The 14,842-nt window shown below is 45.5% G+C and overlaps 1 protein-coding gene across 3 annotated transcripts in view; it reads left to right on the top strand.

The window, feature by feature from the left end:
- MAMDC2 (MAM domain containing 2) overlaps positions 1-14,842 on the top strand; it is a 186,487-nt gene that overhangs the window by 16,495 nt on the left and 155,150 nt on the right. For 2 of the 3 annotated variants that reach the window (XM_079926612.1, XM_079926614.1), the window contains exons 2-4: positions 1,636-1,780; positions 3,400-3,523; positions 3,863-3,979. In XM_079926612.1, the coding sequence (XP_079782738.1) occupies positions 1,763-1,780; positions 3,400-3,523; positions 3,863-3,979 (259 nt within the window). In that variant the 5' untranslated portion in view covers positions 1,636-1,762. The remainder of the gene's footprint in view (positions 1-1,635; positions 1,781-3,399; positions 3,524-3,862; positions 3,980-14,842) is intronic. The other variant, XM_079926613.1, reaches the window with a different exon arrangement.

Raw genomic sequence — 14,842 nt, forward strand, 5'->3', positions numbered from 1 at the left:
GTGTTGACACACATCATTTCTAGATTTTCCAGATTCCTTCCTTGGCCCTCTCCACATACAATATCCTTTCCCTTCCCTGTAAAATGTCTTCAGGAAAGAACTTGTCCCAGCTGCTGGGAGTGTTGTCATCAAACAGCCTTCAGCTGTTCGCCCCTTTGGGTTGGCCTCCGTGTAGAGAGCCGCCTCATTGGAGCTCACTGTTCCAGTGTGGGCCACATCCAATGACAGATGGAGGCAGCTGTACAAAGAGCCAGGCCATTTTAACCTAACATGGGGCAAGTTAAATGGGCCATTTAAACTCCAGAGTTTCCTGTGGGGTCAGAAGGGGCTTCAAGGGACCTGATTGCATTGTCACTTCTCCCTGGACCCAATCCTGCTTCTTCCCACTCCCTTCCACAGGAGCTGATCCCAAGGGTGCCCCCTAGTGAACATTCTGTGCACTAAACTCCAAGTCAGAGTCTACTCTCCAGAGTCCCCAGTCTGTGCCAATGTGGAACGGTCATCTGTTCTTGGGATCATGCAATTATATGTGAAATAGAAATTTTACTCCAACTAATTCTGCACTTACGTGTAATGATCCAGTTTCTCATAGGTGGCAATAAACGATGTCACCTTTAAGTATTAAATCGTATTTTTAAATTTTTGGAGATCTCTTTAGGGCTTTGAAGTTTTTCATTTTCCTAACACCTGGAACATGCAAATGAATCTAAGGCAACCCAAAAGCTTTGAAATACTCCATAGGTACCTGGGAAGAGGAGAACCGGTTTGTTAGTTGCTGAAAATTTGTTTGGTTGAAAATAGTGTTTTGAAGTTTCAACTGGATTCATATCCATCTTTAAATTTTTAATTAAGTAAGTTGATGAAATTCATCAGATATGTAGCACCATCTGCGAGCAAGAAATCAAAAAAGAAAGACAAAGGAGATAGGCTACTGTATCCGTTGAGAAAATAGGCTTTTGGAATAAAGCCAATCTGAGTTTGAATCTTGTCTCTACCACGTGCTGTCACTGAACTCTGCACTTCGGTTTCCCCATCTATTAAATGGGGATAATAATGGTGCATACCCCATAGAGTCTTTGAGAAAGTTACATGAGATTATCTATCTAAAGTGTTTATAATAGTAAACATGATAAGTGTTTTTATTATCATTAGCTACTCCCTGAGGCAAAGCATATAAACACACACACTAAACAAATTTTAGATCATTTGAGCCACTGCCTACAGAAAACTCCTGAAACCTTGTCTAAACTTATTTTAAAAGGATCCAGGAGCTTTATTCTTATTAGAGAGAAGGTTTTCAAGTTTTCTCATCATGAAGATGACATCTGAGTCAAGACCTAGAGGTAGTGCCAGCATGAGTCCTGTGGCTCTCCCGGCACGAGCATTTCAAACAGAGAGAACAGCCAGTGTGAAGTTCTGAGAGGACAGCTAGACTGTGTCTGAGGACCAGCCAGGAGGTCCATGTAGCTGGAGGGAAGTAAGCAGGGCAGAATAGGTCAGAGATATAAGTGGGTGGGGATAGGTTTTGTAGGACCTGGTAGGCCATTGTGAAGAGTCTGGATTCTGCTAAATGATTGATGGAGTTGTTAGGGTCTGGAACCAAGGAGTGACATAGTCCGACTTCTCTGTCAAAAGGACGCCCCGACAACTGTGTTAAGAATGGAGTGGAGGTGTGCAAGGCAGAAGCAGCAAGGAGACCACCTTTCGGAAACTACTGCAGCATCCCCAGCAAACAGCAGTGGCGACTGGGATCAGGGCAGTCATGTGGGCTTGGAGCACGGTCAGTACCTGCTATGTTTTGAATCCTGAACTGACAGAATTTGGTAATGTCCTGAGACGAAGAAAAGAGTCAAGGATAACACTAAGTATTTTGTCCTGAGCAACTGGAAGGGAAAGGTTCCTTTCACTGAGATGAGGAAGATGCAGGGGAGAGACAGGTTTGGGAAGGAATATGAGGTGTTCATGCTGGGACCTGTTAAGTATGAGATAGCTCTTAAGCATCCAAGTGAAAATGCTGAGGTGGCAGTGAGACAGAAGAGTCTGGAGGCAGTGGGCCGTCTGGACTAGAAAAATGTTTGGGAGATATCAGGTTTTAGTTGGTGTTTCAAACTATGAGACTGGATGAAATTGCTGAGGAAGTGAGGAGAAAGGGAAACAGGAGCTGAAAGGATAGAACTTGGAGGCACCCTAGTATCCGGGGGTCAGAGAAAGAAAAATAAACAGCGAGGAGAAGAATGAAAGACAAGGAAAACAGAGTCTGGAAACCAAGTGAAGGCATGTGAGCAGGGCTTTGATGGTTGAACAAGAGTTTGTTAGGCCCGTGGTCCTCAAAGTGTGGTCCCAGACTAGCAGCATCAGCACCTGGAAACTTGTTAGGAATGTGCAGAATCTTGGACCACAGACCAGAACTACTGAATCAGAAACTCTGATCATGGGCTTCTGATGTACCCTAAAATTTGAGAATCATTGCCCTAGGCATAACATTGCCTGCCCAATATAATAAAGAGCATTAAGAAGAACCCCCACCCCTATCACCACTTTCTTTACTGGAGGAGACTATTTTTAAAGACCCACTTAGTGCTCAAAGCAAATTTGTAGCCAATGGGTACTTCACCATAACCCCCTCCCTGACATCACTACCCCCATCCCAATTTAGAAACCTTCTACTAATTTATCATGGCTCTTTGGAGAGGAGGAATGCCCCCATTTCACCGGACAGAGGGAATGCTGAGCACCAGACATGCCAAACATTCCACTGCTAAATAAAGGCGGGGGTGGGGGGGGGGGTGGGGGGGGTGGGGGGTGTTCCAAGGTTAGCGTTAACGGGCCATAAACACTGAAACTCTTAGATGTAAAGCTTATTCCACCCAACCGTTCCCAAAATTTCCTCTAGGTTTTCCTAAGAGAATTCCACCCTCTTCCATTCTGGGGAGAAAAGGTTAAAATTAGGGCAAGCCCCGCAGGACTGGCATTCCAGATAAAGGGAGGCTGTCCCCAGAAATAAGCTGGTTCCCACTAGGATGGGCGGGGTGGGGCGGGGCGCCTCCAGTCCCAGTTCAGCCGAGGGGCTCCCGGGAGGCCTGCCCTCTCCAGTATCTGCCAGGGGTCTGGTCTCAAGCTTTAAAAATCTGAGCCGTGGCACTGCATCCCGACCTCTCCTCTCCCAGCCAGTTCTGGCTGGCTTTTCAAAAGTGTGCAGTTGTCTCCTCCCTGCCCAGCCCCATCCTCGCCCAGGACCAGCTGTGCGGCCGGCCGGCTTCACTTAGGACGCGAGCGCACCGAGCGGCGCTCACAGTTCAGGCACCTTCGGCTTTCCGCTCTGCTCGCGGGGCCGTTTTGCAAAGTTGGGCAGCTCCAAGCGCACGCTTTGCCTCCGACTTCTCCCTCCCCCGATTCCAGGCGCCCCCGCTTCCCACACTCCTTCCACCCGGAGCAGCCTGTCCCAGCGGGCTGGCGGCTCGCATCCCTGTCCAGTCTTCCTCCCCGACCATGCTGTTCGGGGGCGTCCTGCTGGCGGTGCAAGGTAAGGCCTGGATCCGGGGTGGGGGGGGTTCCTCCGAGGGGCGCTCTCGTGACCCTCTCCCAATCCCGCAGCCCTGCTGGTCGGGCTCGCGGTCCTAGGCTGGGCCATCCGAGGACGCCTACGGATCCATCTCCACAGCCGCTAACCTCCCTCCCCGAGCCCAGCGACCGCGCACGGGTCGCGCAGTGCAAGCGCCCTGGGCGGGGGCGGCAATACTGCCTCCCTCTCCCGTCCCCTCCCGCACCCCTTCTCACTATCACCAGGTGGTTCCCCAGGGTGCCCTGAGTTGGTGTAAACGCTCCTGAGACCGAGCCTGAACTGAAACCCGCTTTGTGCCAGCAGCCCTGCAGCTTGCCGGTGCCCTGGACCTGCCCGCGGGATCCTGCGCGTTCGAAGAGAGCACCTGCGACTTTGACTCGGTGTTCGAGTTCCTGCCATGGATTTTAAACGAGGAAGGTAAGGGGGTCAGTGCACAGGGGCCCAAGGTGAACTTTCCTTTTTTTCTGGTTGGCTCTTTCGCATGGGCAATGTTATCATCTTGGAGTTAAGTACTCTCAGGAGGAGAAGTGTGAGTCATGGATCATCTTTCCAACTCTCAGCTGTGCTGCATGGATGGCCAATGAAGAGATGGAGGCCTTTGTTTACCTGGCCTGTGGGTAGAGGCTCTGCGATTTTGCCCGCCCCCTCCCCCCACGGAAGGGAGAAAGGGGGCACAGCTGATGATTGTCTCGCACCAGCTGCGTGCCCTCTGCAGGTCAACAGCCTCTCTGGTCCGCAGTAGACACCTTGGTGAGCTGGGAAAGTTGGGTGAGGTTAGTTTTCTTCTCGTCCTGCAGAAATGGTGCCCTAATTCTGTGATGGGACCTCAGTGCTAAACCTCACATTTATGTTGTGCTTGACAGCGTTTTGTTGCATGACATCATCCTCATGTTATTGTTGTATTTATAATCCAGTACTTGGTGAAAGAGGATACCAAGTCCATGGCCATGCGCCTGAGGTCTCTCAGCTGGCTGGCATTGGTCATTGTCTTACCACTCATACCGTTCGGGTTCGAGTGACAAAGTTGAAATGTGGGCTCTTCAGATATAGCTTCTTGCCCTTCATTTATTTAGTAAAAAATAAGTAGTTCTCTAACTCCCAAGAGGAGGCACTTCTTTCCCTTATCTCTCACTTGTGCCACCCCATTAAGAAGCTTGATGCCCCAGGCCACTGGGACTGGGAAATAGCCTCCTTTAAAAAACACTGCAGCATAAAAGAGACCAGCTAACCTCCTTCCCAGGAATCTCAGTTGTCCTCAGGCCCCCACATTATCTAAGCTCCCTGGAGAAGGTGGAGGTTCAGAACCCCTGCTTAGGATGTGTGAACTGACATCACAGCTTTTCTGCCTTGGGCTTCTGTTTGGGGCTTTGCATATACTAGCTTCTCTGACATTGGCAGGGAGGTGATGTTAGCCCCATTTTACAGAGGAGGGACTCTCAGTCTTACAATATTCAAATGGCTGGCCCATGTCCCAAGCTACCAGTCAGTGGCCAGCTCTGAGCTGACTAGATCAGGGAAAAAACAGGAGGGAACTACTCAGTGGTAAGCTTTATTTATTGCCAACAATTGCCAAGTCTTTCCTACAGAGTACTTAGGGGTAGCTGGGAAAAATCAATTCATGATTTATCGTTTGAAGGATTCCTACCTTGCTGATTGCCTTAGGGAAGTCTCTTTCATCTCACCACCTTACCCCTTTCCCTGTCTGGTTGTGTTTGAAGCACTTTGAGCAGTGGCCTGACCTGGACCACATGACTGGCTTTGGAGAGCATTATTCTCTAGCACAGTGCTTTAGCTGCATCAAAATTACCTGGTGGGTATGTCAGGACACAGGTTGCTGGGCCCCACCTCTGAGTTTCAGAGTCAGTGGGTCTGGGATGGGCCTGAAAATTTGCATATCTAACAAGTTCCCAGGTGATGCTGCTGGTCTGGAGATCACATTTTGAGAACCACTGACCTTTGAGAACCCCTACCTCTGCTGGTGGCCCTGTGCAGGGCTAGGACTCAGGTGAAAGAGCCCCTTGCATGACCCTGAGAGTGAAAACCTCCTTAAATCTTGTGCCCTAGACACCCCTCTTGCCTCGCCCTAGCCTGGCTCTGAGAAAAGGAAATCAACATCACCCCTTAATCCAGGAGCCTCAGTCCTGTGCCCCCATTGCCAGGCCTCCGTCAGGATGGTGGCCCCCTGGCAGCCTGCTCCTGGGTCAGTGGGCAGGCCACAGCTCGCTGCACTCAACTGCCACCCAGACCCGCAGGAAGTGCTCTCTGCTGAGTTGGCACCTCTGCACCAGTGGCAGTTAAACTGTGCCCCTCCAGGAAAACAGGACGATGCTTACAGGGAAAGGTGATTGTGGTTTATAGCAAAATGAAGACACTGTTGCTTTCCTCTTTGCTTTCTTTTTAACTTCTAACAGCCACAGCTTTCTGGCTCAGGGCTGGGGAAAGTTCATTCATTCTCCTCTGAGCATTCCCCGGGGAGCAGGCTGGTTAGGCTTCCATCCTTACGTATCACGTTTTTCGGAGGCCAGAACTTGGACATAACAGTCCACTCCAGAGGCACAGCGAGGTAGGGGTGTGGCAGCCACTGCTGCTGCCTGCTGAGAAGCCATCACTAAGAATTTCCGGCATAAACCCATTCCTAGGTTAGTAGATTAAAGACAATACAAGTGTCCCAGGCTGAAATCTGTTCACAAGACTTTCTGCAAATTTACTTCATCTGGCTGCAAAAACCCTTTGAAACTGGTTCCATCCACCTCCGTGTATTGTATGGCGGCATAGAAAATTATAGGTTTCAGTGACTTTTGCCCACAAGTATTTGGAACGCAAATAGCACTTTCTAGATGTCCTTGGTCAGTAGGTTAATTTACAGTGGAGAGATCAATGCTAAAGCCCAGTGACGAGAGTTAAGTAGAGAAAAAAATCTGCCAATTAGAATTCCATTACAGGAGATTCAAATCGGGAGTCATTGTCTCAAAATATCTCCCAGCTGCCCCAAGTTGTATTTGAGGTCCACCCCTTTGGTTTACTTAGAGTATTAGGTCTCTAAGCCTCTCCAATTACAATTCCAATGTCCCTAGCTCATGGCCATTTTGAAATATGCTTGATTTCCACTGGGCACAAAATGGATGAGTTTTGACAAGGCGATGCATTGACTTGGGTTGCATACCATAGGAAGGGTACCCCCAGGGACAGAGGGTGGCACCAGAGCAGGTGACTGGGCACAGCAACCTAGCCTCGTCTATTTTCCAGTTTCTTGATTTACCTCCATGTTTTCGGTAGAATATTTTAATTTTCTCTCACTTGTCAAGGCAAGTGAGATTGTGTCAGAATCAAACTTTGAACTTGCATCTAAATTTTAGGTTTGAATTAAATCCTGGAAAGAAGAGATCTATTTTATCCTATAAAAATCTTCCTTATTCATTCATTTATCATCTAAAAAAATCTTTATTCATTCACGGTTCAGAGAACATTGGAACCCCTTTGAACAGTCGTCCTCAGCTGAAGTCGAGACTGTTGGTTCCATTTCCCCACTGCCAACTGTGGGGAGCAGAAGCCCTCCGGCTGAGCATTCTTGGACACTGTAAAGTTGGCCTCACATCAGAATGGTCACGACGAGTCATCGGTTGGGTTTTGGCTTCATTCCAATCTTTGGACCCCTTGGTTTAGCATCTTTAAGCTGGCTCTATGAGGAAGTCATTGGAGGAACTGAGGGAGGGAGGGGGTAAAATCCAAACCCAGGTACTGCTCCTTAATTAGAAGTTTGGAACCCTAAGCCACCCCAGAGAGAAAGGTAGATGTGGACGTGTCAGGTTAAGAGGAGGTAAAAAAGGAAATTCAAAGCACTTGTAGAGAAAGTATTTTTTTTTTCTACAACAGTGAGGGTCAGTGTTTGAGGAATTGCCTAATACAGGAAGAATTTGGATGGTATTTGTACCCAGGAGCAAGTGATGGTATCTGAGGCAGGCTGGCCAGCTAGAAGTTTGGCATAACCAATGGGGGGTGGGTGGTAGAGTAGGCCGATATTTCAGTGTACATACATGTGTGTGTCTCTTCCTGTCAACCTCCTTTCTTCACCCAAACCCCTTCCTTCTCTCTTAAGGACACTTTCAGTTACTTGGTCAGCTGAGTTTCACTTCTTCACTCAGTCATGTGCTAGCTATTAATACTGATAAATCCTGCCTGATATTTCTTGAGGCCCGGCTGGAGCCAGAAGTCTGGCCAGCATCCCCGGGGGCCTTCCTAGAGGAGGAGGACCAGTCCCCCCTTTCTGTGGGTTACAACTCTCTTTCTGACTCAGCATCCCACCCTGACATCAGGAGTTCATCAGGCAATTCCCACCCTCTGGATCTGCTTAAACCTGCATCACCTCTGCTTGTTGGTCTCTTGATGCCCTTTATGCAGAAACACAGCCCCCGTGTTGTGGAGAGGCTGAGAGCAGCACGAGTCTGGGGTGTTCCTCAGATGCCTCTCGGAGTAACAGTCGACCCCAGGAACTGGCCGAGTTCTTCCTGCAATGCCCTGTGGCGTTCCCCGGCCCGCCCTGGCTACTACTGATGTCAGGTTGAACCTGGCTCTTGTGAGCTGTGCCTGAGCGTGGCCTTGGCTCTGCCCTGGCTCTGCCTGGGATCCTAGATCCTAGAGCTGGGCCTTGGAGTTCATCCAGTGCAACCTCCTCATTTTACGGAGGCGTGCATTGGGGCCCAGACAGGCTCCCAGTCAGGGTCAATGACCAAGTCAGTGGCAGCCCTGGGGCAGGGCCTCATTTCCTCAGCTCTTCACCTTTCTTTCTTCTAGCATTGCTGCCTCTCCCAATGTCCCTGTCTTCACCAGCTCCTGGACCTTGACACTTTGGTGTGTTAGTTAAACTCTGCAACGTGTTAGAAACTCTTCATCAGACATCTAATTATATTTCATACATGTGGAAGAACATGGGTTCCGAAGATGCAGTGCTTTGGGCCTACCAAACCCACAAAACACTATATTTTATGCCAGACCATGCATTTATTCACTCAGATGTGTAGGGATCCCACCTGCCTGCAATCTTTAGCATATAAAAGAGTGCCTGGCACATAGTAGATGCTCAACAAATATTTGTTGGATGAATGAATTTGCTGAAGGAATAACTTCAATATTGGATGATTAAAAAGTCCTTATGCGTTTCGTGTGTGCCTCTGGTTCATTCTGCCCCTTCAAAGGTAGTTCCTTAGCATAAGAAACAATGTAAGCCTAGTGGTTAATATGAACTCTAGAGTTGGACAGCTTGGATTAGAATCCAGGCTCTACCCTTATATGCTGTATGGCTTTGGGCAAATTATTTAACCCCTCTGTGTCTCAGTTTCCTTGGCTGTAAAATGGAGATAATTAAAGCACCTATCTCCTAAGATTGTTATGAAGACTAAATACATTAATATATTTAACACATAGTGAGCACTTTATACATGTAGCCTATTATTATTGTTATTCTTATTATTACTAGTTTTGTATTTTATCAAACATTATTTCTTCAATTCAGACAGCTTTCCAACACAGCTTCTGGATTGCTCAGGAGAATGTATTTTTCTTTTCATTATAGTTTTGCCATTTGTTCTCTATTCCAACCAGAGGAAGAGCTTTCCTTTTCTTATTGTTTGGCTCTATTTTATTTATTTATTTAATAATTTAATCATCCGTTAGCCTCCTGGGCCATCTAAGTTTTGTATGGCTGACTGAAGTGTGGACATAAAATAATAAGACTAAGTTTCGCACTTGGTTTACAGTCTCTCCCTATGACTTAGACCTTTTTCTCTATAAATTCTTAGTTTTTGTCAGGAATGCTTTGGTCCCTGCCCCAGCCTGTTCTTCCCTACTTATCTGTCCCACGGAGCTGGTGCCTCAGCATCTATCAAGTTCCATGCTGGTCCCTTCTAGCAGACCTCTGAACTCTCACCTCCTAAGCTCTTAGGCAGGTCCCTAACCCATGGCCTCCCCGTCAATCAATCTGAGTTCTTGGGTTCTCTTACCTGGCCCCTCCACTTGGGACTTAACCTACCTGGACTGGTAATCTCTGCCTGCTCCTCTCTGCTGTGACTCACTTCTCTGGATGTAGGCTCTGTCTGGCCTTCCTATCAAGGCCAACACCCAGTCTGGGTTCCTCCCTACTCAAATTAGAGTTGCTGAATGGGAAGTTGCTACCCAGCTCCTGGTCTGATCCCTGACAAGGCGCCCAGGATTGTTGGGATGTTTTCCTTCCCATAATTGCAGAAGTCAGCTGTGGTCACAATATATTGGGAGGAAAAAGTAATTTCTTGTCACAGGACTTTCTGCTTTCACTGTCATCTTCAAATCTCTTAGCATGCGGTCCCCAGGTTTTATGACTTGCGTTTTGGGATATGCTATTTATAAAAAATCCTGGTTCTTAAAATAGCAGAACCTATTTGGTAGGTCACCCCAGCAATAGTCCTACTTCTGTCTCTTGTTAAACAATGTTTGATTTTTAAGAATTTGAGTGAAACCTATTTATGGTAATAGAAGTGATGGGCATCTTGGTATATAAGCCCAGCAGGTAGCTGAACATGTGTCGGGCGTCTTTGCTGGTCAATCCTGATTTTTACTTCTACCAGTTATCCCACCCACTCTTCCTCAATTTCTCTTATGCTTGTCTTAATCAATTCAGTCATATAAATGTATTCATGCATTCAGATCTAGGCTCTTGCAGCATTTGATTATATGTTTAATTTCATATATATGTAGGTATGTATATGAAATACCTACAGGAAGACGGTAGTACTTAACACAGAAGAACATATGGCTGGTGATAAACGAGGAAGTTATTTAAGACCAAAGAACTTTCACAGTATATCAGAAATTTCTATCATATCCGTTAGGCCATACCTAATTAAGGAAAGCATAATGTCATAACTAATATCAATAAGACATTCCTGACAAAAAATAGGAACTTATAGAGAAATTCTCACACCTGTGCATTAGGCCAATGGTTCTCAACCCTGACTGGACATTAAAATCACCTAAAAGTTTCTTTAAAAATAGTTGTCTCCAGCCCTACCCCAAGAGACTCTGATTTACTTGGCCAGACATGGGGCCAGACTTGGTGCTGTTAACAAATAGACATTAAGAAATGAACAGACCTGGTGTTGTTAACAAATAGACACTAAGAAATGAACCAACTCCCTAGGTGATTCCAATATGCAGCCAGGGTTGAGGGCAGTGATTAGAAGAATGGCCATCTGCCCCCATCTCCCCGCAACCAGATGTAAAAAGAAGGAACGTCCTCTTATTAAGGATCCTTTAATGATTACCAATTGCCAACATGGTAAAGTGCAAACTGCCTAGCTTGGCACACAAGGTCCTTCGTGATTTGCCCCCAGCTGTATTTCTACTCTTCCCTCCCATTAATCCCCAGCGTGCTGTTCATTCAACATGCTCTTTACTTTCTTGCCTCCCCGCTCTATTTGTGCTGTTCTCTACGTCTGTATTATCCTGCTTTTCCATTCCCCTGCCCCATCCCGGCCTATTTAAATCTATCCGTGCTTTAATGTAGGGCTCTTTTTTGAAACATTCCCTGATTTTCCCAAGTAAATGAACCTCTCCCTTTCCTCTTTGTCCTCCCTTCCCATGGCTCTCTTCACGTTCCACCATGTAAATCTTCTTAGTGTCTCCTTATCGGCGTCCCCACCTCTTCACCTCATCAGAGTGTTACACTGTAAGAACAGGGATCACATGCTTCCCACAACACCTGACAGACAGTGTGTGGTACAAACAAACATTCTGGATTTAATCAATCTCTAAAGCCCTTATTGAGATTGATTTAAAAAGAAAAAAAACAAAACAAAACTTGACATTTTCCCCTGTAGTGAAAGAGGTTGTGTTTAAAAATCCTTCCTACCATAGGACTTCAAAGACTTTGGAGGCTTCTGTGGTAATTTCCAGATATAACAGTGAAGCCGTAGTTCAGCTTGCCTCACCAATGTGTGATTTGCTTCATCCCCGACAAACCCATGGGCAAATAGCCCTTGGATTATTTACCCATCAGGGCTGCCCGAATCCCTTGATCCTCTGCCATCACAAACAATCATAAAGCAGCCTTGAGAGTGACACTGATGGGTCTAAAAAGTATTTTTTGCAAAAGATGAACAGACTTTGAACTAGCTGTTGAGAACTGTTGTTTCTAAGGAACTCAAGTGCGAGACATCAGTATAGTACCCACCCTATGGGATATTTGTCTGCTCCTGGAAGCAGCTCTTGCATACTGTGGTGACTTATGGAGAAACCAAAGGATTAGGTTTATGATTCAGTGTTATCTGCCAGAATATTTGCTTTTTCTACTTTTTGAGACATTTATCTGTGTTTTGGGGGATTCTGAGGTTTAGAATAAAATAATAAACCAAAACAAGTGGTATCATGCCATAATGTCATAGTATCATGAATGAATCATATGTTTTACAGAAAAAGTTTCTAAAGAATATTAAAGCAGAAACTAACACACCATTGTAAAGCAATTATATTCCAATAAAGATGTTTAAAAAAAAAAGAATATTCATTCTATCAACACACATTTGAGTGCCCACTACCCATCAGGCACTATATTAGTTGTTGGAGTACAGAGAGTGCATGAAATACATACGCAGTCATGGTCCCTGACCTTTGTGGTCACCAGAGACCAACAGGAAGAAACATAAATCTGTAATTATGGTAGAGAGCAAAAGGAATTGTATACTAGCCCAGGAGTTTCATTGCAAACTGCATAAGTAGGCTGTTTAAATTAAGCAGAAAAGAAATTTATTGGAAGGGTATTAATTAGCTCTCAGAATCAGAAGGAAGTCTAGAGAGCTATATTTGGGCAAGGGTAAAGAGATACATATTGTAGGCAAAATCCTACTGGAGGAGCCATTTGTGGACTTTACCACTAGATATTTGTTACTGCGCTTCTGGGCCTGCCTGTTCGTTATTCTGTAGACAATGAGTACTGATATTGCTTGCTCTCCAGTCCAGTAGCTGAGAAGAGGATTGATTTGAGGAAGATTGGCAATGGAGAGGCTAGTTAGAGAACTGTGCAGTGGTCTAGCTAAGAGATGATGAGGGCTTGAAATAGGACAAGGGGAGTAAGGTAAAAGGGAGAGAGTAAATAAAACACCAGAAAGGGGACTAAATTGACAGGACTTGCTAATTGATTGGGCGGGAGTAACAAGTCAGGGAAAGTGACTCCCAGATTTCTGGTTTGGACAGCTGTTTGTTTGAGGGTGTCAACAGTTGAGAGAATTTCAAACTGAAAATTATGTTAGGGTAGAAGAAGTTGTGTTCAGTTCTGAGTTACCTGGGAAACATCCAGGTGGAGATTTCCAGCAGGACTTTGATGTAGGAAGCTGAAGGTCAGGTACAGTCTGGGTAGTACTATGGCTGTGGGAATCCTTAGCATAAAGACAGTGGTTGAAATCTTGAGAAGAGGTAAGATCACCCAAAGAGAATGTATAAAGTGGTAACAGCAGGAAGCTGAGGGTGGAGCCTTAAATTCATGTTTAAGGATTAAGCATAGGAAGGAGATGGTGGAATAAATGAAACAGAAGGAACTAGACATAGAGGAGGAGGAGAATTAGGAAAGTGCAGGGCCTCAGAAGCCAAAGGACTTAGGAGTTTCTAAAGCAGAGAGGTGGGCACAGTATGACTTGTCTGTTGGAAATGACAATTAGGTGCTTGAATGAGCGCAGTGTCAGTGAAATGATGAGGACAGACCCTGAATGCCCTGGTGGAAGAATGAAGGGAGAATGTAAACAGTTAGCAGAGTTCTCAGTAAGTTCAGATGTTCTCTCTTTCTCAGAGAGAGGTTCGACCAATACCTCTAAAGAAACTTGAGATGAAAGAGTTTTTGTTTTGTTGGTTTTTTTTTTTTTTTTTTTTTTTAGGAAGGGGAGACGAGCTTGTTTTTGAAGTGAGAGGAAAGGATCGGTAAAGAAAGAAGATTCAGGAGACAGGGGGGCTCTAGCTCTGCACTAGAACCAATTTCCACTTTGACGATTCAGAAACCTCAAGAACATACCGATTTCTTGGACCCACATAACCCAAGATCCCTCCATTGAGTGGCTCAATAACACTTGTGTCAACTTCAAAATGTGTGAAATTTTATTTCTACTGTAAATGCAGAGGATGTAGGAGATTGGGCTGAATCTGTGGTAATTAGGATGCATCCTAGAATATACTTATCAAAAAGCAAAACCAAACCTTTTATAGGCTACAGGAGAATGTTTGGGTATAAGGAAACTTTAACAGCATAGCATATTCTATTTCTGTTATAGGAATAGTTCCCAGCGAGAACTGTGAAGTAAAACCTAGTGAAATAGTTACACAATATAGCTTCCTATGCAGCCATGGTGTGTGACCCATAGGTGGCCTTTCATGGTACCTGTCGAGTACATTTATCGTCGTTGTCTGTAACCTTCACAACAGTCAACAGTCCTGGAGGTGGTTTTTATCAACATCAACACAAAGAGGCAGGATATGGACTGAAGTATATGTGGCTCCAAAGATTGGAGCTTCACTGGGCCCTAGGCTCCTTCCCATCAGAGGGTAAGTTGTTACCTTCATATTTCCAGAGGTCATCACCGAGGAAGACAGACCTGCAAGATTTATGCTTCCCTAGAGGTAGTGGGAAACCTCTGCAAAATACTGATGGTGTCCCAATATTCCAACTCCTGCCCTGGGGTTCCAGGCCCCAGATACAACCAGCATGCCTGCCATGTGGTGGTAAGCCTTTGGAACCACGCAAGCATCAAGCCAAGATAGGGAAATATACTTCTACTTATTTTTTCCATAACAGATTAAAGTTTACTCTTGGAACCATTTGAAGGATTCTCTTCTCAGTCCTCAGCATTATCTTGGCAGAGAACTTTAGGGAAAATTTACAGCTTGACCTAAAATGCTTTGGCAGTCTTAAGGAATACTCCTAAACTTCAAATTCATCCATTCGTACTGTGAACGAATTAAAAGAGTACACAGATAAATGTGTTTTTGCAAGCCAGTTGCCCTACTACACGAGCAGTTTGGTACTCACTCGTTCCATTACTCCTAACAGAATGGCAGTGTTGCTATCCAGCAACATTATATAATATTGTAATATATAACTTAGCTCTATGCTCAGAGAAATTTCCATTCCTTATTTGAAAAACTTTTGCCTCACTGCCAAAGAGAGCTGAAGTGTTATTTGGGGCCACATTTGTAATGAAGATGACTTTAATATGCTTTAACTTCACCAAGAAGATGCCTTCTTTGCTTACCAATATTTTATGACTAAGA

Source organism: Stenella coeruleoalba, assembly GCF_951394435.1.
Source record: "Stenella coeruleoalba genome assembly, chromosome: 7".
In the NCBI taxonomy this organism is placed as follows: Eukaryota; Metazoa; Chordata; class Mammalia; order Artiodactyla; family Delphinidae; genus Stenella; species Stenella coeruleoalba.